Genomic DNA, 21,360 nt, shown 5'->3' with positions numbered 1-21,360 from the left:
GGGCGTCGCGAGGGTGCTAATACCTTCCTCGCGCGTAACCGACTCCCGAATCCTAATTTTTCTCTGCCTTTTAACGTAAACCTTAACTCGGCCTTTTCCTCGTTTTTAAAGAAAAATCTAATAGGTGTCCGATCACACCTAGAAAAAGGATCGGTGGCGACTCCCGGTTTATTTTAAAACCAAATTTCAATTTCCAATTTCCTAATAAATCGCCACAATTTAGCGACCCCAAACCAAAATTTTTACGTCGCTACAGCTGGTGACTCCACTGGGGAAGATTTTTGAGAGTCGAGTCGAATTAAACTCGCGTTGTCAAAAATTTCAAAGTTTCTTGTTCAAATTAACATTTAGTCGTGATCCTTAAATTTTTTGTTTTCAAAAAAATCATGCATTTGCTCGTGTTGTATATATTCTAACTTGTTTTATCAGGTTGTTTTTCAGCTTTAAATTTTTGCGATTTTAGTTTTGGTTTAGTTTTTCTAAATAAAACGTAAAGGTTTACAAGTTTCTCCCCACACACCGTGCACGTACATTTTTGTTGCATAACATGAGCTCTATACCCGGGCTCCGTCCCTGTTAAGAGAAAGTAAACGCTACGCCTTCGTGAGTTAACTCGTTCCTCCGCACAGGCTAGTGAATACTTTCGGGTTACATATGACTTATGCTTTCGTGAGTTAACTTGTCCCTCCGCATAGGCATAAGTAAATGTAATCCCTCGAATTGATCTCGTAAGCCTATGATGGGCCATGACCGAGGCTCTGTACTAATCTTAGTAGATGACAGTGCATACGATTCGAGTACCCATCTAGAACCAAAACCGCATATAGTGAACCATACGAGCTATCCAATTAGAGCCATGCCGAACCTCTGTCCGCTTATAGTCATCAAAATAAGTACACGGGGAAAATGCCTTTTGCCTTTCATTTACACTGTTTATGCAAAATAATTGGATTGGGTAGTTTAATTTGTTTTTCAAATTATATTTGTTGTGTTTACTAACCAAGTTTGTTTGTTTTTACTTTTATTTTCATCATGCATCATAGGCATCATATTAGGAAGGTGTTGATTAAAAGTTGGTTGCCAAAAAATGGGTTTCTGATGGAGGAGTCAATTACACAAATAACCGAGAAGAATGTCGTGATTCGGGACTGGTCTCTAAAAATTCAGAGAGAAAAGGGGGATAGTCTAGTGGAAGGGTGTGTCGCCAATCTGCCCGACCATATAACTGTAAATGTTCGCCAAAATAACTTTGAGGATTTGGTTCGAATTTGGAATCAGTGGGATTCAGACACTAGAGACATTTTCACTGAGAGGTATGGAGATATAGCTCACCTGATCACCATCCGTTTAGACGAACAGTTGATTCAAGCCATGGTTCGGTTCTGGGACCCAGCTTATCAGTGTTTCACCTTCAATCAAGAAGACATGACTCCAACCATAGAAGAGTATGCTGCTTTACTCCGCATCGACAATGTAAAATTCGGTAAAATATATGTGAATGAGCCTAAGCCGATGACCTTCAAGAAAAAGTTAGTGAGACTGACAGACATGACTGATGCATGGGCCGAAAAACAGATAAAGAAGAAGAATGAAACCATTTGCATTCCATGGTCCTCCCTACGAGATTTGGCTCTGAACCATCCCAACATGCTGAAAAGGGTAAATCTATTCGCGTTGGCCATTTACGGTTTGGTCATTTTCCCAAAAGTTCTCAGACATCTCGAAGTTGCAGTAGTTGATTTCTTCGAAAGGTTAAAACAAGGAATCAACCCTGTCCCGACCATCCTAGCCGAGACCTTCAGGTCCCTGAGTAGTTGTCGAAGAAAAGGGGAGGGACGATTTATCGGATGCGCGCAGTTGCTCAATGTTTAGATTTTGAGTCACTTCTGGAAGGTAGAGCGCACTCCGTTCCATATGTTTTCTAAAACATTCTCCCCGCTAGAAGCTTACCTCAATAAAGAATGGCCGAAGGAAGTCACCGAGCAACATTGGGTATCAGTTTTTCAAAATCTTCGCGCCGAGAATATAACATGGAGAGCACCCTGGATCCGTCCTTCAGTTCTGCTATACAAATGTGGAAGCCAAGATTGGGTACCTTTACTCGGGTTATGGGGAGGAGTTGGATATGCTCCGCTATTAGTTCAAAGGCAATTTTCTTCGCGACAATTCCTCCCCGCAACTGGAGGATTAGCACAGTTTGAGTTCGCTTTCGCGGGTGAAGGATATATGAAGAGAGTCCGAGACACTGCAAAGTATTGGAAGGAAATTCATTTCATGGAATTAGCTTTGTATGTTGATACCCTTACCCAAGATTACGACATATGGAGGAAGCAACGGGTAAATAGTCAGCAAATCTCATCAACAAACTACACCATCCAGAATCCTTTCTCGGAGGAAACGCCGTCTGAGCTAGAAATGGCAAGACAAGAATTCGAACGAGAAAAGGCCAAGATGTCTCGGGACCTTAGTGCCCTTCAAGAAGAAAACTATCAACTGAAGATTGAAGTTCAGGTTGAAACGACTTAAGTACAAAGAGAAGCCGAGATTGTGAGAAACGACTTAAGGGACCTTCATTTGGAAAACAAGAAATTAAGAAACACTATAAAGAATAGCGGGTTGGGCAAGTCGACAGCAGAATGGAAGGAAAAAATTAGCAATATCAAGGGAGGAATGGAGTTTTGGAAGGGAAAAGCAAAGAAAGAGGAGAAAAAGGCTGCGCGCGCTGTGATAGAGTTAAGAAGGAAGAACACCGAGTATGAAATAGTGACTGTAAAATTGGCGAATAGTCAGTCTGAACATCAAGAATTAAAAAGGAAAACACGAGATCTAGAAAATATGCTGCAATCTGGTCAACAACAATTAGATAACCTCTTGAAGGCTCTAGAAGAAAAGAGTGAGCAGTACGATAGGGACATTCACGCGTATGAAGGAACTCTCAAAGAAAAAGAAATGCAACTTGACTTCTTGATCAATGAAATTCGTAAAGCGGCTATGCAAGTTGTTCAATTATCAGATGAAGCCGAAGTTCTCAGTTGCCAATTCCCTCCGAGCCAAAGATCGAGCATATCAGAGTTTTTAGAGCAAGTGAAGAAACAAGGCAATGTGACTAGGAAATTTGTGTAACTGTTGGAAAAATGAGAACTTTGTGTAATAGACTATGTTGATAAATGAAATGCCTAAATATGGGGCTATCTTGAAATCAACACCAATTTCTTGCATTTCATTCATAACTGACATTCATTTGACATTTATGCATTCATTCATGCATCAATTCATTCATTGCATATCCCATACTCGTTCGCTGAGGTTAAAACGTACAATTCGCAGTTGCAAGACTTCAAGACTGGAACCACGTCATCCGTATAAAACGCGCCGACAAGCTAGAGTAATGGAGAATGAATTCAATGAGAGAATTGAAAGGATGGAAATGGCTCAAAAGGAATTACAAGAGCAACTGGCCAAATCGCAACAAGAGACGAGAGACCTAATGGTGAGATCTCGAGAGGAATCTTTCGAGCAAAGAGATCAGATGGCTAAAATGATGGAGATGATGACAACTTTGGTCAAAGGAAAAATGCAGAACCCCGATGTTATGGAACCTCGGTCAAGAATTCACCATTATCAGGATCCACTCTATCCCCCGGGATTCACTCCACCGCCCGCATATACAATACAAAGAGGGTATAGTCAAGAGGAACCCACTGGCTTGGAACATCGACCTATGCCACCTGCTCCACCCACTAATTTGGGGCAAGGAATGTTAGCGTCGAACCCAAGGGCTAGTCCTGCTAATTCACTAGTTCCAGATCTGGATGACCCAGCAGAGGTAGCCAAGTTGAAATTGGATAACCATGACGCAAAATATAGGAGTCTAGAGGAAAGACTCAAAGCAATAGAAGGCACTGAAGTCTTCTCCGCACTAGGTGCCAAGGAACTCAGTTTGGTACCTGATCTAATTTTGCCTCCGAAGTTCAAAGTGCCTGATTTTGAGAAATATGATGGGACAAGGTGCCCAAAAGCACATCTCATTATGTTCTGTCGAAAAATGACCGGTTATGTGAACGAGGATAAACTACTCATACATTGCTTTCAAGATAGTCTAACAGGGTCAGCTCTTCGGTGGTACAATTAACTTAGTAGAGAAAAGATTCGATCTTGGAATGACTTGGTGTCAGCATTTTGCGAGCAGTACAAGCATGTATCGGATATGGTGCCAGACCGTATGACCTTGCAAATGATGGAGAAAAAGCCATCAGAGACCTTTAGACAGTATGCGCAGAGATGGAGAGACGTCTCAGCTCAAGTGGAACCCCCACTAACAAAAACGGAGATAACCGTTCTCTTTATCAATACTTTAAAGGCACCGTTTTATGACAAATTAATGGGAAGTGCCACGAAAGATTTCGCGGATATTGTAATATCCGGTGAACTCATAGAGAATGCCGTCAAGAGCGGTAGAATGGAAGGATCAGAAGGCTCAAGAAAAGCAGCACCCTTAAGGAAGAAAGAGCCAGAAGCCCACATGGTGGGAACTGGGAGTCGTTACATTCCCAATTCGTATCCTAACCAACCCCGACCTCGAAATTATCCACCCCCGAATTTCTATTATCCCCCTCAAACACCTTACTACCAAGCACCACATCCGTCCTACCCCGTATACGCCACGAACAACCAAAGACCCGTCACCACTTTCCCACAAAACACGGTACCCGCCCAAAGCCAATCAAGGCATAATCCCGAGAGACCGCAATTTACCCCCATCCCTGTGTCGTATGGGGAATTGTACCCAAAACTTTTAGAAAAACAGCTAATATCTCCCCATTACATGACACCCCTTAAACCTCCATACCCAAAGTGGTACGATCCAAACGCTAGTTGTGCATACCACGCAGGGAACCAAGGGCACTCTACTGAGAACTGTCTCGCTTTCAAAAGGAGAGTTCAAGGACTCATTGACGCGGGTATCCTACGATTCGATAGTGCTAGTAACACCACGGGGAACCCGTTCCCTAACCATACCGAAGGAAATGTGAGCACAGTGGGGAAAGAGGATGAATGGAAGGTCAGAAGATGTGTATCAGAAATAAGGACGCCTCTGCAGAAAATCTGGGAGGTATTGGTTAAGAAAGGATTGCTCTGTCACTCTGATAGAATTTTTGGAGAAGAAGGTCAAAGTTTTTGCAATTTTTATGGGATTGTTGGACATGACATTCAGTCATGTGAGGACTTTAAAAGGTTACTTCAAGACCGGATGGATAATAAGGAGATCAAGGTCCTTAACAAAAGTGAAGATGCCAACGAAAGAGAAGTATGCGTCTCTGATAGCCAATCATCAGGGCCCCCTTATAGTGCTGATCGACCGTTGGTAATTTATTACGACGCGATGAGAGAGCCATTGAAACCACAGATGGTAATTGAAGTACCATCTCCTTTCCCGTATAAGGATAACAAAACAGTACCGTGGAGATATGATGTTAATATCGTTACACCGGAAGTTGAAAAGTCCAAACCCATAATTGAAGATGTTGGGGAGGTAGGTCATTTTACTCGAAGTGGACGATGCTATTCTAAAGAAGTTGAACCGATAAAGAAAAGTAGCGACTCGAAGCAAAAAGGGAAAGCAGTGATGCACGAGGTCGAAGTCGAGCAAGAAATTCCACCCGTGCAAGAAACTAAAAAGCCTGTGAATGAGGAAGAAGCTCAAGAATTCTTGAAATTTATTAAGCACAGCGAATATAGTGTGGTGGAACAATTGAGCAAGCAGCCAGCACGAATCTCAGTTCTATCTCTACTGTTAAATTCAGAGCCACACCGGAACGCTTTATTGAAGGTGTTAAATCAAGCTTACGTGGCCAACAACATATCTGTCGAAAAGCTTGATAGGTGGGTAAACAATCTGAATGCGGACAACTTCATCTCTTTTAGTGATGATGAGATACCGCCAAATGGTAGAGGCTCGGTGAAAGCGCTGCATATCACGACCCGCTGCAAGGGCTACATAATACCGAACGTACTCATCGATAATGGGTCAGCGTTAAATGTTATGCCATTGGCTACGCTTTCCAGAATACCGATGGATTTGTCCTACTTAAAGCCCTGTCATTCCATGGTAAGGGCATTCGACGGGACGAAGCGCGAAGTCATGGGAAAGATCGAAATCCCTTTGGAAGTGGGCCCCTACATCTATGAGGTCGAATTCCAAGTCATGGACATTTATAACTGCCTTTTGGGAAGACCTTGGATTCATTCTGCTGGAGCAGTCCCATCATCCCTCCATCAAAAGGTGAAATTCATCATGGATGGCTGTTTGGTCATAGTCGAGGGCGAAGAAGACATCGTCGCATCTATCTCTGCTGATGCGCCATACCTGGAAGTAAGCAATGACGCAGTGGAATGTTCCTTTTGATCCCTTGAATTCATCAATGCCACTTTCGTCGCTGAGGGAAATAGAATTTCGATGCCAAAACTGTCGAGAAATACCAGAATGGGTGTCAAGTTGACCGTAGGAAGGGGAGCTCGTGCGAGAAGAGGTTTAGGGAGACATTTACAAGGAATAGTGAGGGCTTTAAAGCCAGTGCACCACAAGGTCCGATACGATTTGGGGTTCCAGCCTGACATGCGCTAAAGAAGAAGACAGTGGAAGAAGGATCAAGAGAGAAGAATTGCAAGAACTTTGGGCCGAGAAACAGAATGGGAACTAATAGAGTACCCTCCTTTGTCAAAAACAGTTACATCTGCGGGAATGATGTACCCTGGACAAGATGATCCACGAAACATGCTGGGATTAATTAAAAGGGATTTTCAGAATGTCAGTATAAATGTCATTGACAAAGAAGCTGGTGCAAGTAAAGATGTCTCGAGGATACGCCCTTACCCTCATGCTTTCATGTTGAACAATTGGATTGCTGAGGAGCTTCTTGTAGTTTATAAGCCTTCAGAGTAATGCTAAACATCAACCTTCTATTGTGTCCTTAGATATAATGGAATTCCTTTGTAGGAGCTTGCATTCGCTCTTTATCATTTAAGTGAATATCAATGAAGATGCATTTTGTCACGATTTTTCGCATTATCACTAATTTCATAATCATTTTCTCATTTCATAGCCTATCCTTACATTTGCCTCATTGCCATGACATAACATTTTGTTTGTTGTTTCCAATACTTGGATGTCCCCCGATAGCTTCCTTTTCCATTCAACTTCCAGGTGCTCAGATATTGACGACATGAATAAGCCCGTTACGAATCTTGAAATTGATTTTGAGAAGGCTGTTTGCTTAGGAGAATTTGAAGCCGAAGAAAATGCTGAAGATTATGTCTCGTCTCCTGAATTGTTAAGAATGGTGGAACAAGAGGATAAACAGGTTCTGCCTCATGAAGAATCTGTGGAAACAATAAATTTGGGCACTGAAGAGAGGAAACAAGAAGTGAAGATTGGGACTTCTATTTCAGAAAGTACCAGGCATAGTTTGATCACTTTACTCCGCGAATACAAAGATGTTTTCGCGTGGTCATACCAGGATATGCCAGGGCTAGATGAAGATTTAGTGGTCTATAAGCTCCCATTAAGGCCAGAATGCAAGCCCATCTAGCAAAAATTAAGACAGATGAGGCCCGAAATGCTGTTGAAAATAAAAGAGGAAGTCAAGAAGTAATTTGACGCTAGCTTCCTACAAGCCTCTAAATATCCAGAATGGGTGGCTAACATAGTCCCGGTACCAAAGAAAGATGGAAAAGTACGAATGTGCGTGGATTACCGTGACCTGAATCGAACAAGCCCAAAAGATAATTTTCCCTTGCCACATATTGACATGTTGGTGGACAACACAGCAAAACATTCATTGTTTTCTTTCATGGATTGATTCTCGGGGTATAATCAGATCAAGATGGCCCCTGAGGATATGGAGAAAACTACCTTCATAACAATGTGGGGAACGTTCTGCTACAAGGTGATGCCATTCGGGTTAAAGAATGCTGGGGCAACATATCAGAGGGCTATGGTGACGTTATTCCATGACATGATGCATAAAGAAATAGAGGTCTACGTCGATGATATGATTGCTAAATCTCGAGGAGAAGAAGAGCATGTAATGAACCTCAAGAAGTTGTTCGAAAGGCTGAGAAAGTTTCAGCTAAAGCTTAATCCAGCCAAATGTACATTCGGGGCTACCTCGGGAAAGTTGCTAGGCTTCATTGTCAGTGAAAGAGGTATCGAAGTTGATCCAGATAAAATAAAAGCCATCCAAGAATTACCACCTCCGCGCACGCAAAAGGAAGTTAGAGGATTTTTAGGGAGATTAAATTACATCGCCCGATTTATCGCTCAACTTACCAACCAATGCTACCCAATCTTTCGGCTTCTTCGAAAACATAACCCGGGAGAATGGAACGAGGAATGCCAAGTGACCTTTGATAAGATAAAACAATATTTGTCCAGTCCTCCAGTGCTAGTACCGCCAACTCCGGGAAGACCATTAATTTTGTATCTGACAGTGTTCGAAAATTCAATGGGTTGCGTACTGGGACAACATGATGAGTCAGGGAGAAAAGAAAAGGCGATCTACTACCTCAGTAAAAAGTTCACTGAATATGAGGCAAAATATTCGTCCATTGAGAAATATTGTTGCGTTCTGGTTTGGGTAGCTCGGAGACTCAGACAATATATGTTGTATCACACGACATGGCTAATTTTAAAGCTGGACCCAATAAAATACATAATGGAATCACCGGCACTATCAAGAAGAATGGCACGATGGCAGATCCTCCTTTCGGAATATGACATTGCCTATGTAAGTCAGAAGTCGGTAAAAGGGAGTGCAATAGCTGACTTCTTAGCAACTCGAACGACAGAGGAATATGAGCCTTTAAGATTCGATTTCCCAGACGAAGACTTAATGTGCATCACAGAAATAGAATCCGAGTCATCAAAAGAGAAGTCATGGAAGATGTGCTTTGATGGTGCGTCAAATGCTTTAGAGCATGGAATTGGAGCAATCCTGGTATCACCAGACGGGAATCATTATCCGTTCACTGCAAGACTGAACTTCTTCTGTACCAATAATATCGCAGAATATGAGGCCTGTATCATGGGGCTTCGTGCAGATATCGAACGAAACATCGAGATCTTGGAGGTGTACGGGGACTCAGCCCTAGTGATTTACCAAATCTGTGGAGAATGGGAAGTGAGGGACTCAAAATTGATTAAGTACAGCGATTTAGTGTCTGGATTGATCAAGGAATTCAAAGAAATAACTTTTCATTACTTCCTACGAGAAGAGAACCAACTGGCTGATGCCCTAGCCACTTTGGCTTCAATGTTCAAAGCAAGTAGAGAAGCGGAAATAATGCCCTTCAAAATGAGCATATACGAGGTCCCTGCACACTGTTGTAGAATTGAGAAAGAAGTAGACGGACGGCCTTGGTTCCATGATATCTTAGAATATACCAAGAATCAAAGGTATCCCGAACAAGCGAATGAGAACGATAAAAGAACAATTAGAAGAATGGCAGCGGGATTTGTTCTTGATGGGGATATCCTGTATAAAAGAGGAAAGGATCAGATGCTTTTGAGATGTGTGGATGATGTTGAAGCCAGAAAAATACTTGAAGAGGTCCATGAGGGAATTTGCGGAACGCATGCCAATGGTTTCAATATGGCCAGAAAGATCATGAGACTCGGTTATTATTGGCTGACAATGGAAAGCGACTGCATCAATTTTGCCAGAAAATGCCACAAATGTCAAATCTATGGCGATAAAATTCATGTAGCCCCTTCACCCCTTCATGTCATGACTTCTCCGTGGCCTTTTTCTATGTGGGGCATGGATGTCATAGGGCCAATTTCTCCAAAAGCTTCAAATGGACATCGATTCATTTTTGTGGTTATCGATTACTTCACAAAATGGATTGAAGCCGCTTCGTTTGCCAATGTGACGAAGACTGCAGTGTGCAAGTTTTTGAAAAAAGAAATCATTTGCCGATATGGTTTGGCTGAAAGAATCATCTCAGATAATGCCACGAATCTGAACAATAAGATGATGAAAGAAGTGTGCGAGCAGTTCCAAATAAAGCATCATAAGTCCTCGCCCTATCGCCCAAAGATGAACGGGGCTGTTGAAGCAGCTAACAAGAACATTAAGAGGACCATTGGGAAAATGACTGAGACATATAAAGATTGGCACGAGAAACTTCCATTTGCTTTGTTTGCATATCGCACATCTGTGCGAACATCTACGGGAGCAACTCCTTTCTCTCTAGTCTATGGAATGGAAGCTGTGCTATCTATCGAGGTTGAGATCCCCTCTCTGCGAGTATTGATGGAATCAAAGTTAGAAGAAGCAGAATGGGTTCGAGCTCGATATGATTAGTTGAACCTCATTGAAGAAAAACGTCTAAGGGCAATTTGTCATGGGCAAATGTACCAAAAGAGAATGATCGCAGCCCATGACAAGAAGGTACGACCAAGAGAATTCCATGAAGGAGAACTCGTTCTGAGAAAGATTCTTCCAATACAAAAAGACCTGCGAGGAAAATGGGCACCAAATTGGGAAGGACCATACGTTGTAAAAAAGGCATTCTCAGGAGGAGCTTTAATCCTTACCGAGATGGATGGGAAGGAGTTACTGAATCCGGTGAATTCAGATGCGGTGAAGAAATATTATGCTTAAGATGAAAACCCGAAAAGGGCATCTTAAAAAAAAAGGGATCAGGGCGAAAACCCGAAAAGGGCGTCTTGATTAGTACAAAAAGATTAGGATGAAAACCCAAGAGGGCGTCCTAATGAAACAAACCTGGCGGTCGAACGATAGGTCAAGTAGTGAGACTACAGTATTTGAAGCACTTCTGAAAGCTCGAAATTTTCTACGCAAGAAGCCATGCTCGAAAAGATTATTGATTGAGGAACGTGGAAGAGTTCATGTGTTGAATATCTAGAGCATTTGTATCCGTTGAATACGACCTTTTCTTTCTTTTTGACATTTTTACTCTCATTGGTTAACTTTCTTTGTTTGCCACATTTGAAATAAAAGAATATGAGATATCCTTTTTGTCCCTACCTGACCATTTTCATGCATCTCATTATGTGTTTATTTAATGATAAATAGTGAAATGACATACTCTAAACAAAAGAAATGTCAAGCATTACCTGGATAAGAATTTGATAAGTGCAAGATCTTCAAAGCAAGAACAAAGTTTAACCAAGAGCAAAAGGGTGATATCTGAGAAACGTCGATTACTCGTAAAGCTCGAAGACAGGTATGAGGCCTGAAGAGAAGGTCGAGAATCAAAGCAATGAACGCAGATCCTCAACAATCATGGCGAAAATGACATATGACCAATATGCTTAAGGAGCACTGCATAATCATGTAGGCATAAAGGCATTTAAGACAAACATGTGCATATCATGATGACATCATGCATGGCATATACGGGTAATCCAGTAAAGCAAGAAATCATGAATGAGAGTCGCACTGAATCAAAGGAAAAGATACCCGAGTTCTACCAAAGGACTGGTTTTGGTATTTTGATGTTTAATATTCATGCTTTCCAAGGAAAATCAACTCATATTGCGAGAGATGAGTTGAGCCTCAAGACACGTTGAGGTATTTTTAATTTTTTTTCAAAATCAACTCATATTGCGAGAAGTGAGTTGAGCCTCGGGGCACGCCGAGGTATTTTTAGTTTATGTTTTAAATTGACTCATATTGCGAGAGGTGAGTTAAGCCTTTTAATTTTTGTTTTTCAAAATCAACTCATATTGCTAGAGGTGAGTTGAGCCTCAGGACACGCTGAGGTAATTTCAATTTCTGTTGTTAAAAAAAATCAACTCATATTGCGAGAAATGAGTTGAGCCTCAGGACACGCTGAGGTAATTTCAATTTCTGTTTTCAAAATTCAACTTATATTGCGAGAAATGAGTTGAGCCTCAAGACACGTTGAGGTATTTTCAATTTCTGTTTTCAAAAAAAATCAACTTATATTGCGAGAGGTGAGTTGAGCCTCGGTTCACATGCTGAAGTATTTTCAATTTCTGTTTTTAAAAAAAATCAACTCATATTGCGAGAGGTGAGTTGAGCTTCAGATTACACACTGTGGTATTTTTTTCAATTCATATTGCGAGAGGTGAGTTGAGCCTCAGGACACGATGAGGTAATTTCAATTTCTGTTTGTCAAGAATCAACTCATATTGAGAGGTGGGTTGAACCTTTTAATTTCTACTTTTTCAAAATCAGCTCATATTGCAAGAGGTGAGTTGAGCCTCGGGGCACGCTGAGGTATTTTCAATTTTTATGTTTTAATTTCAACTCATATTGCGTGAAGTGAGTTGAGCCTCAGGACACACGCTGAGGTATTTTCAATTAAGCCTTTTGATTTCTGTTTTTCAAAAAAATCAACTCATATTGCGAGAGGTGAGTTGAGCCTCAGGACACGCTGAGGTCTTTTCAATTTCTGTTTGTCAAAAATCAACTCATATCTCGAGAGGTGAGTTGAGCCTCGGCTCACATGCTTAGGTCTTTTCAATTTCTGTTCATCAAATCAACTCATATTGCAAGAGGTGAGTTGAGCCTCGAGGCACGCTGAGGTATTCTCAATTAATTTTTTTTCAATTTATACTTTTCAAGAATCAACTCATATTACGAGAGGTGAGTTGAACCTCAGGTCACATGCCGAGGTATTTTCAAATTTGTTTGGCAAATTCTGTTTTCAAAAATTAACTCATATTGTGAGAAGTGAGTTGAGCCTTTGCTTACGTGCTGAGCTACTTTTCAATTTCTATTTTTAATGTCTAGTTTTTAAAAGTCAATTCATATTGCGAGAAATGAGTTGAGCTCAGGACCACATGTCGAGTAAAGAATGAAGATTGGAGCTGATTGAAGACACCGGATTTTGTCTCCCTGAAGTTATAGTAGAGCTGATCGAGGATATCAGATATTGCCTTTCTAAAGTTGCAGAAGAGAAGACCACAAACCTTATCTGACTGAAGTAATAGAAGAGCAGATTAAAGCCATAGATCTCATCTTTCTGAAGCTACAATGAGGCAAATCGAAGCTAGGAACCTCATACCCCTGAAGATGCGGGCAGATTGAAGCTACAAGTCATGTCAAAAGATGCAGTGGACTGGAAGGAGACTACTTGAACAAAAAGAACATCAAAGAAGTCAAGACTCAGCAAGACCAGGCAAAATTGGCCTCTCTTTATGTCTTTGCTCTATTCCCGTTATACGATAATGAGCAAAATTGACCTCTCTTTATGTCTTTGCTCTATTCTCGTTATACGATAATGAGCAAAGAGGGGCAGCTGTTATAGGCCAATTTTGGCCCAGTCTATTTACAAATAAACCACAATAAATAGTTTTTTTTACAATGGCCCGGCAAGCCCAAAACCAAATTACCCGTACCCAATTCCCAAACCCTAAACTAGCCCATCTACAACCAAAACCCTGGCCCCATTTTCGGCTTCCACTTGTTCTGACACCAGCCATCAGCCCCATACCCTGGCGGCCCAGCTCTCTATGCCACCATGTCGGCCACCACGTACGCCACCGTGCCTCTGAGGGTCATCTGACACCTGCAAAGTGAAGCAAGCACCAAGACAGAGCAGGCGACAAGGAGCAATGGCAAGTAACTTAAAAAATGTTGTGTAGAAATGGCTATAAAGGCCAGATCCGAATGTAATATAGGGGGCTTCTTCTTCTTTTTTATTCGGCAGTAAGAAAAAACACAAAAACAAGAAATAAAACACTCCATTTTCAGAGTCAATATAGTGATTTCAATCAGTGTTTAAAGATAGAAGTAGCATTCAGACAAACAAAAAAACACCAAGATCAACAAATCAGAAGCTAAAATCAGAACCGACCTAAGGTGATTGTTTTTTTTCTTTTATTTTAATTTCGTTTTTTGGTCGATTTCATACACATATATATATCAAAAAATATAATAAAATAATAGAATAAATAACAAAAAAAATAAAAAAATTTTACCTTTTTCGGCCACCGCGTGCGGTGGCCGGCGTCGGCGCCGGCGAGCCTCCGGTGGCCGTCCGGTGACCGGCCCCTGGCCGGATTCCCCTCTCTTCTCTCTCCCTTCTCTCTTCCCTTTCTCTTCTTTTTTTCCTTTCCCTCTCCCCAAATGATTTTTTTTGGTTATTTTAGGCCTTATATAGCCCTCCAAAACGACGTTGTTTTAGGGGCTACACTTAAGCCCCAAAACGACGTCGTTTTGACCATGCCCGACCTATCCGACCCGACCCGTCCGGCCAGGGTCCGCGTGTTTTTTAAAGCGGAAGGGCTAATTGCGCGATCGGCCCTTCCGCATTTTTGCTATTTTACAATCAGGTTTTTAATATTTTAATTTGGCCCCAGAGTTTTGCCCGTTCATCAATTTAGTCCCTCCGTGCTGCGCTGCGTTTTGGTAATAGAGAATATTGCACTTTTGGTCCTCGTTGTTTTCACGCGTGTCCATTTTAGTCATTTATTTCTTTATTTCTTTTTAAATTCGCCCTGAAATTCTGTTCTTATTCCGATTTAATCCTTTTTCGTTTATTTTCCTTTTTTTACATTATATTTATTATTATATTATTTATTTTCACTATTATTATTATTTTCATCATTATTATACATATATGTATATATTTATGTAATATTATTAATAGGCGTCCCAACATTATTATTATGTATGTATATACATTTTAATACCGTGCATGTATATGATTCTATTTAATTGTTAGTTTTGTATACTAAATTCATACGTATATTTCTCATGTCATTTCATATATCCATTTTTATTATATATGTATATAGGTAATAATTTTTCAAAACTTCGTTTTAATCTTATGCATTATTTGTTTCGTTCCCTTTCATAATATTATTATATATATTGGTATATATATGTTCTTTAGGTGCATGTGTTCCTCAATATTTATTTTATGTACATATGTAAATATTATGAATATATATTTAACATTACTAGTTATATATTTTTATTATCTTATATATCTTTCTAATACCATTAATATTTATATATACATATTTTACATATATACTCTTAATTATTTTCATGTGTATATTCATCGTATTCTCTTTACGTTCTCGTATTCAATGCTAACATTGCATTTGATCTTGCATGCGCGGTTATTATTTTCCAATATCATTGTAATATTTGTTATTTGTTTCAAATATGTTTATAGTTCTTCCATTTATTTATGTTTATTTCATATCAGCTTGCTTCACATTATTTCGAAAAATTATCCATGTTTTCTTATTCACTTCAATAATCAAGGAAATGTACCGATTTAACATTAAGTCATCGAGTTCATCGCTATGTTGGGTGAACGTCAATTGACTCGTGTTAAAACGGCATATCCTTCTCAAAAACCGGAATAAACTAAAATCCCTCGTCCTCTTTTAATTGGATCACGACTAAATTTTAATATTGAACTCGTATTTTTAAAAGTCAAGACAACACGTGTTTAGGAGATACCAATTTTTGGGCGTCGCGAGGGTGCTAATACCTTCCTCGCGCGTAACCGACTCCCGAACCCTAATTTTTCTCTGACTTTTAACGTAGACCTTAACTCGGCCTTTTCCTCGTTTTTAAAGAAAAATCTAATAGGTGTCCGATCACACCTAGAAAAAGGATCGGTGGCGACTTCCGGTTTATTTTAAAACCAAATTTCAATTTCCAATTTCCTAATAAATCGCCACAATTTAGCGACCCCAAACCAAAATTTTTACGTCGCTACACGTCCCTTTTATAGGGTCTTGTTGACCATTGTTTTTTCAATTTTATTTTCCAATTAAAAAAGATAAGATGTTAAAATGGATTAATTTTTCAAACTTGTAAAGACTTGAATCTCATTGTTAGTCCTCTTTAATAATAATTTTATTTGTTTATCAAAATTTTGAAGGTTATCAAAAAAGAAATTACTACATATCTATAACAATATTTGAGATTTAGATGATCTTTTAATAAATTTTACAAATATAATTTTATTTTATTAAAAATTATTTACATTTATTAAATATTTTAATGAAATAATATATTAATTAAATTTTATTATATTTGAAATAAAATTAATTTACTAAAATTTGAGATAAGAAATTGTTATAGAAAACAAATTTAATAAAGAGTATATTTAATACTTTATTAATTGTTATGTTATATATAGAAAGTTGTTACAAAAAGAAGAAAAATAAAATATAAAAATAGGCTGTACAACAAAATTGATTGTTATAATGAAATGCTATTATAAAAGTACCATTGTAGAGAGGGCTATTGTCAATGTTTTAAAAGCCAATCTGATGATCAAATCATTGATGCCCGATTCAACTTATCTAACAATCGGTCCTATAATTATAAATAAAAATAATTTTTTATTTGTTTTGAGTGATTTACTTCAAGATTAGTTTGAATTTTTAATCTAACCGATTTAATTCCAACAATAATAGTATTATTATTGTGTACTAAAATGTCTAAATTTATTTTAGGACATTTGGAATTTGAACGTTAACTTTTCCCAAACCGTGTCGCTTAAGTTTTTAATTTTTATGGTGTAAACACAAGGTTGATTATAGAAGGTGACCAATTTATTCTATTTTATTTCATTAATCAACAATTAATTTTTTATAAAATATTTAAATATATCAAAATGTTTTATATAAAGATGTCTTTAAAATATTAAGCAAATCATATCTCGATTGTGTAAAAAATAATGGTTAGAAGTAGAAAATCCTTTGACTTAAATGCAAGAGTTCAAATCTTATGATTTTGAAACTTGCTTGTCTTTGCATATATGAACATACAATACTAATTTTTAATTTAATTTAATTGATTTATTCAATTGTAGATTGAGTTTTAATTTAATTAGTATTAGTATAATTGTTAGTGTAGGAGGATATAGGTTCGAATACGCTGAAGCGCATGCATTAAAAAAAATTTATTCAATTTTTAATGTTTTTTTATCTATTAAAATTTTAAAATAATTCAATTTTAATTTGATGTGACAATTTTGTTTATAAAGAAATATTTGATGGCTTGCATGTGACTTTTGAAACTCTTTTTCCTTTATTTATGATTGATGATGATTGACAAAACTAATATGAGTGTGTATGAAAAGTCAAGGACTTCTTAGAAAAAGCATTAATCCTTATACTTATACATCCCAAATTAATTTGATAAATGCCAACCTTTTCTATTGATTCCAATTAATTGTTTTGCTTCAATTATTACTACTATTATTGGGTAGCCTTAATCATCACAATTTTATTTGCTTGTTTGTTTATTTAGAAAGAGCAATGTTAAATAAATAAAAATTATTAGTTTAAGCATTTGAAATGTGAACAAAAATATCGAAGGTTTTTTTTTCTTCTACTATTCGTTAATTACTTATCTCAAACTTTATTTTAATTTTACAAGTTTATATCTAATTAGGATGATGTGGGTTCGAGTGTGCTAAAACGCATTATCTTCCTATTTATAGGTTGATGAGAGGCTATAGATAATCCTAAACATTATGTCAAGAAAAATAGATTTAATCAAAACCTAATTTAATCCATGGACTAGCAAAAAGAAATAAATAAAACTATGTTTCTCATTTGTCAGTTCAATTCCAAAGGAAATATTTCAAATAAAAAATCTTTAAAAACATTAGCTGAATAATATATTTTAACCATAAATATCCTAATAATTAATTAATTAATATAGGGATTAGTTCAAACTAGTCGCTACAATAAAGAGACTTAGTAGGTACTTTACCCATATTCTTGGTCCCCAAGCTTAATACATGTCAAACTCTATAATTCAAAGTAGTGGGCCAATCCTTTCGATTTTAGTCCCCCAATTTTTCTATTCCCCCGTACCTGCTGTCACTTAATTAATTAATTAAACAAAAAATAATTTATTTTTTAATTCACAATAATCGATACACCGAAAGTCTGAAAACAAGTTTTTTTTTTCCAAGCCAGAAAACTTGTCGTGGAAACTTGATAGAAAAATTTCACACCAACTACGTACTCACATTTCAGACCCTATTTTTTAATTACTTTCCCTTAAAATAAAGTTTCCTTTTTCAAAAATTGGTCAAAGTTTATAAAAAATCCCTATATTTTTATGTAAAGTTCATTGTTGTCCCTCTACTAAAAATTGCTCTAAATTAATTCTCCTGTATTAATTTTTTTCCAAATCATGACATCTTTATAATTTATTATTAAATTGTAGATAATATAGATGAAATATATAATACTCAACTAATTTACCCATGACTTGATCCGGCTTATAAAATAACCTAACTATCCCAAAAAAATTATGTATTTTTTAAGCAAGAGATGATTAAAAAGTGCACTATTTTTTTTAAGATGGTTGAGCTTTTTTATATGGGTAAATCAGTTGGGTAAAATACATTTTATTCAAATTCACGACAAATTGTAATAATGTTGTGATTTTAATAAAATTTTAATATACAATGACTAATTTGAAACAATTTTTAATAAAATGACTAAAATGAACTTTATACAATAATATAGGGACTTTTAGTTACCTTAAAAAAATCCATTTAATTCAACATATAATGTACCCATTTTCTTGTCCCTAACACCTCCCTCATTTATAGCCCGCCTGGTTTTTTCTCTTTTCTTTTCCCCCTCTCTTCTCCATCTTCTTCCCTTTTCACATGTCTCTTTGATTGACCCCCTTTTTGCTCCTCTTTCAATGTGTAAACCTTTGTATGTTTGATTTGTTTTGAAGATCCAAATAAACCCTTTTCTCTGCATTGCTTGAACTTTGAACAACTTGTTCTTTTCCGTGTGTTTAAATGGATCTTGTGACCAAAATCCAATCCTCACAACCACTTTCACCAATCACAAGTCCAGGTAAGTCAATCTTAAGCTCACATTCCCATTCATCTGATACAAGTTTCCCTATCATAGCCATCGCTGTCTTAGGAATTTTAGCAACAGCTTTCTTATTACTCAGCTATTACATCTTCGTCATCAAATGTTGTCTCAATTGGCAAAGGATTGATCTTTTAAGACGGTTTTCTTTATCACGAAGACGACCCGAAGACACTTTAATGGTTTATTCGCCGGCAACGGAACAACGTAAAGGACTCGATGAATCGGTGATAAGGAAAATCCCGATATTTCAATTCAAGAATGAAGGAGAGAGTTGTGAATGTGCGGTTTGCTTGAACGAATTCAACCAAGACGAGAAGCTAAGAATAATTCCGAATTGCAGCCATGTTTTCCATATAGATTGTATCGATGCTTGGCTTCAAAACAATGCTAATTGTCCACTTTGTCGAACGAGTATATGTATATCTAATGATCGGTTCCAACTTGACCCCATCATTGCTCTGAGCTCAACATCACGAGATCCCAATCCGTATAACGAAGCTGTCATTAGTGGCGATGAAGATTTCGTTGTGATTGAAATAACTAACAACAACCAAACAGGGGATGGGTCAATACCCGTACCGGTGTCGGCTTCGCCATGGAAGATTGAGCTGCCGAAAAAAGAAACAAGGAAGTACCGTAAAGGGAGTAGTATGGGAGATGAATGTATTGATATTAGAGATAAAGATGAACAGTTTGTGATTCAACCAATAAGAAGGTCAATTTCAATGGATTCATCGGCGGATCGACAGCTATATTTAGCGGTACAAGAAGCTATAAGGTTGAACGGTGGCCGGCAAGTGAGTGAGGTTAGCCCCATTGAAGCTGGTTGTAGTAGTAATAGAGTGAGAAGATCTTTTTTTTCTATTGGTCATTGTAGAAGGTCTAAAAGTAGTGCACTTTTACCTGTTTATTTGGAGCCTTAAAAAAGAAGAAGAGTTTTTAGGGGTTTTTCTTTTTTGCGTTTTTTGAACATAAAGATTTAGGAGAGTTAATTAAATTTGTGAGATAGAAATGTTTGATTTCAAACTTATTTAAAAAATTGATTATTTTATTTGAATTTCTCTATGGGGTTTATAAATTATAATTGTTCATGGAACATTGGGTTCTCAGTTATATACATATATGATTATAAACATCATTATCGATTGCTTAAACAAACAATTCTATTTTATAAAGTACTTATTAAATTTTGTTTTACTTGGCCGATTGAGTCTTAACTCGATTGGTATGAGCATTATTATTAGTGTAAAAAGACATAAGTTCAAGTACATTTATCCTCTTATACTATTTAAGGGTTACAAAGGATATATGAGTAATTATAAGCATTATATCAAAAATATTTCTATGAAATTGTATAATTCAATTTCAATCCATTTAAATTTTTTTTTTCTTAATTCACCTGTAAGTATCGGAAGTAATTACTTCACGATTGCTTGAGCTTTATGAAAATGGCAGAAAAGGGTCGGCTTCAATTCAATTCAGAGAATCCGACAGCTACCAACTTATGTTACTAATAATGTTATGGTTGTTGAAGAAGGAATATATGGTTTGCTCTAAGTTAGTATGTCCTAATTTTTTCTCTTCAAAGTACCCATTAAATTTCCAGCCTGTTAGAATTCACTCAATACTTATAGGGATTAATATAATAAACGGTAAAATTTCTGCAATAAAATTACAGTTTAATTTTAAAAAATAATTTCTGGATTCGTGGACTTTTCTGCAAAATTGAGGGTGCTTTGAATGTCATTGGCGTGGTCAAGTCAAGGGGTGTACTATTTATCTTCCACCTCGTAAAAATCTATATTCCAGCTCAATGTTTCGCCATTTTCAGTGACAAAACTGTTCAAAAAATAAATGCTAAGAGATTCAGATGGGGGAAAGAGTTGAAGACAATGAAATAATTTGCAATTTCTTCAAAATAAATAAATAAATAAATAAAAACCCTTAAATGTTGCATTGCATTGAAGATAAATGGTTAAAACATTATCATGTTCAAAGCACCACTCTTTTGGAGAGATAAAAATTACATATCTATATATTTTAATTACTAATTGTTACGATAAAACAATACTGTTGCGGAAAGGATCGATTCGAGAACTCCGATATGACTACAAGTAAATTGACCGGAACGAAAAAATAAAGTGAACACAAGGATTTACGTGGTTCGGCTTTAATGCCTACGTCCACGGGCAGAGGCGAAAAGAAATTTCACTATAACAAGATGAAGATTACAAGTGTTTTACACTCAAGACACAACCCGAGAACCTCACAACTCTCAACCCCTATAGAAAACCCGAAAGCTAAAATCCTAGCTTTCAAAGAACAAGCTTTGCTCTCTCTTGGTTTGGGATGATGAATATGGCTAATGAACCTCTCTATTTATAAGAGAGTTCAAGGACATAATTGTCCAAAACTTTGGCAAAGATTTGTGGTTGAAAATGGACACCAACAACCATCCACTAATCCACTACCACCAA

General features: G+C 37.4%; 2 protein-coding genes across 2 annotated transcripts in view; one reads left to right on the top strand and one right to left on the bottom strand.

Moving 5' to 3' along the window:
• The window catches only part of LOC107941513 (short-chain dehydrogenase TIC 32, chloroplastic), a 54,686-nt gene that overhangs the window by 28,536 nt on the left and 4,790 nt on the right, over positions 1-21,360 (bottom strand). The window lies entirely within an intron of this gene.
• On the top strand, positions 18,581-19,934 carry LOC107929029 (RING-H2 finger protein ATL16). The gene has a single exon (XM_016860355.2). The coding sequence runs from the start codon at positions 18,802-18,804 to the stop codon at positions 19,804-19,806; it is 1,005 nt and encodes a 334-aa protein (XP_016715844.2). The 5' UTR covers positions 18,581-18,801; the 3' UTR covers positions 19,807-19,934.

Source organism: Gossypium hirsutum, chromosome D08 (genome assembly GCF_007990345.1).
Source record: "Gossypium hirsutum isolate 1008001.06 chromosome D08, Gossypium_hirsutum_v2.1, whole genome shotgun sequence".
Taxonomy (NCBI): Eukaryota; Viridiplantae; Streptophyta; class Magnoliopsida; order Malvales; family Malvaceae; genus Gossypium; species Gossypium hirsutum.
The sequence above is the reverse complement of the archived record's forward strand: the minus strand, read 5'-3'. Positions and strand labels throughout refer to the sequence as shown.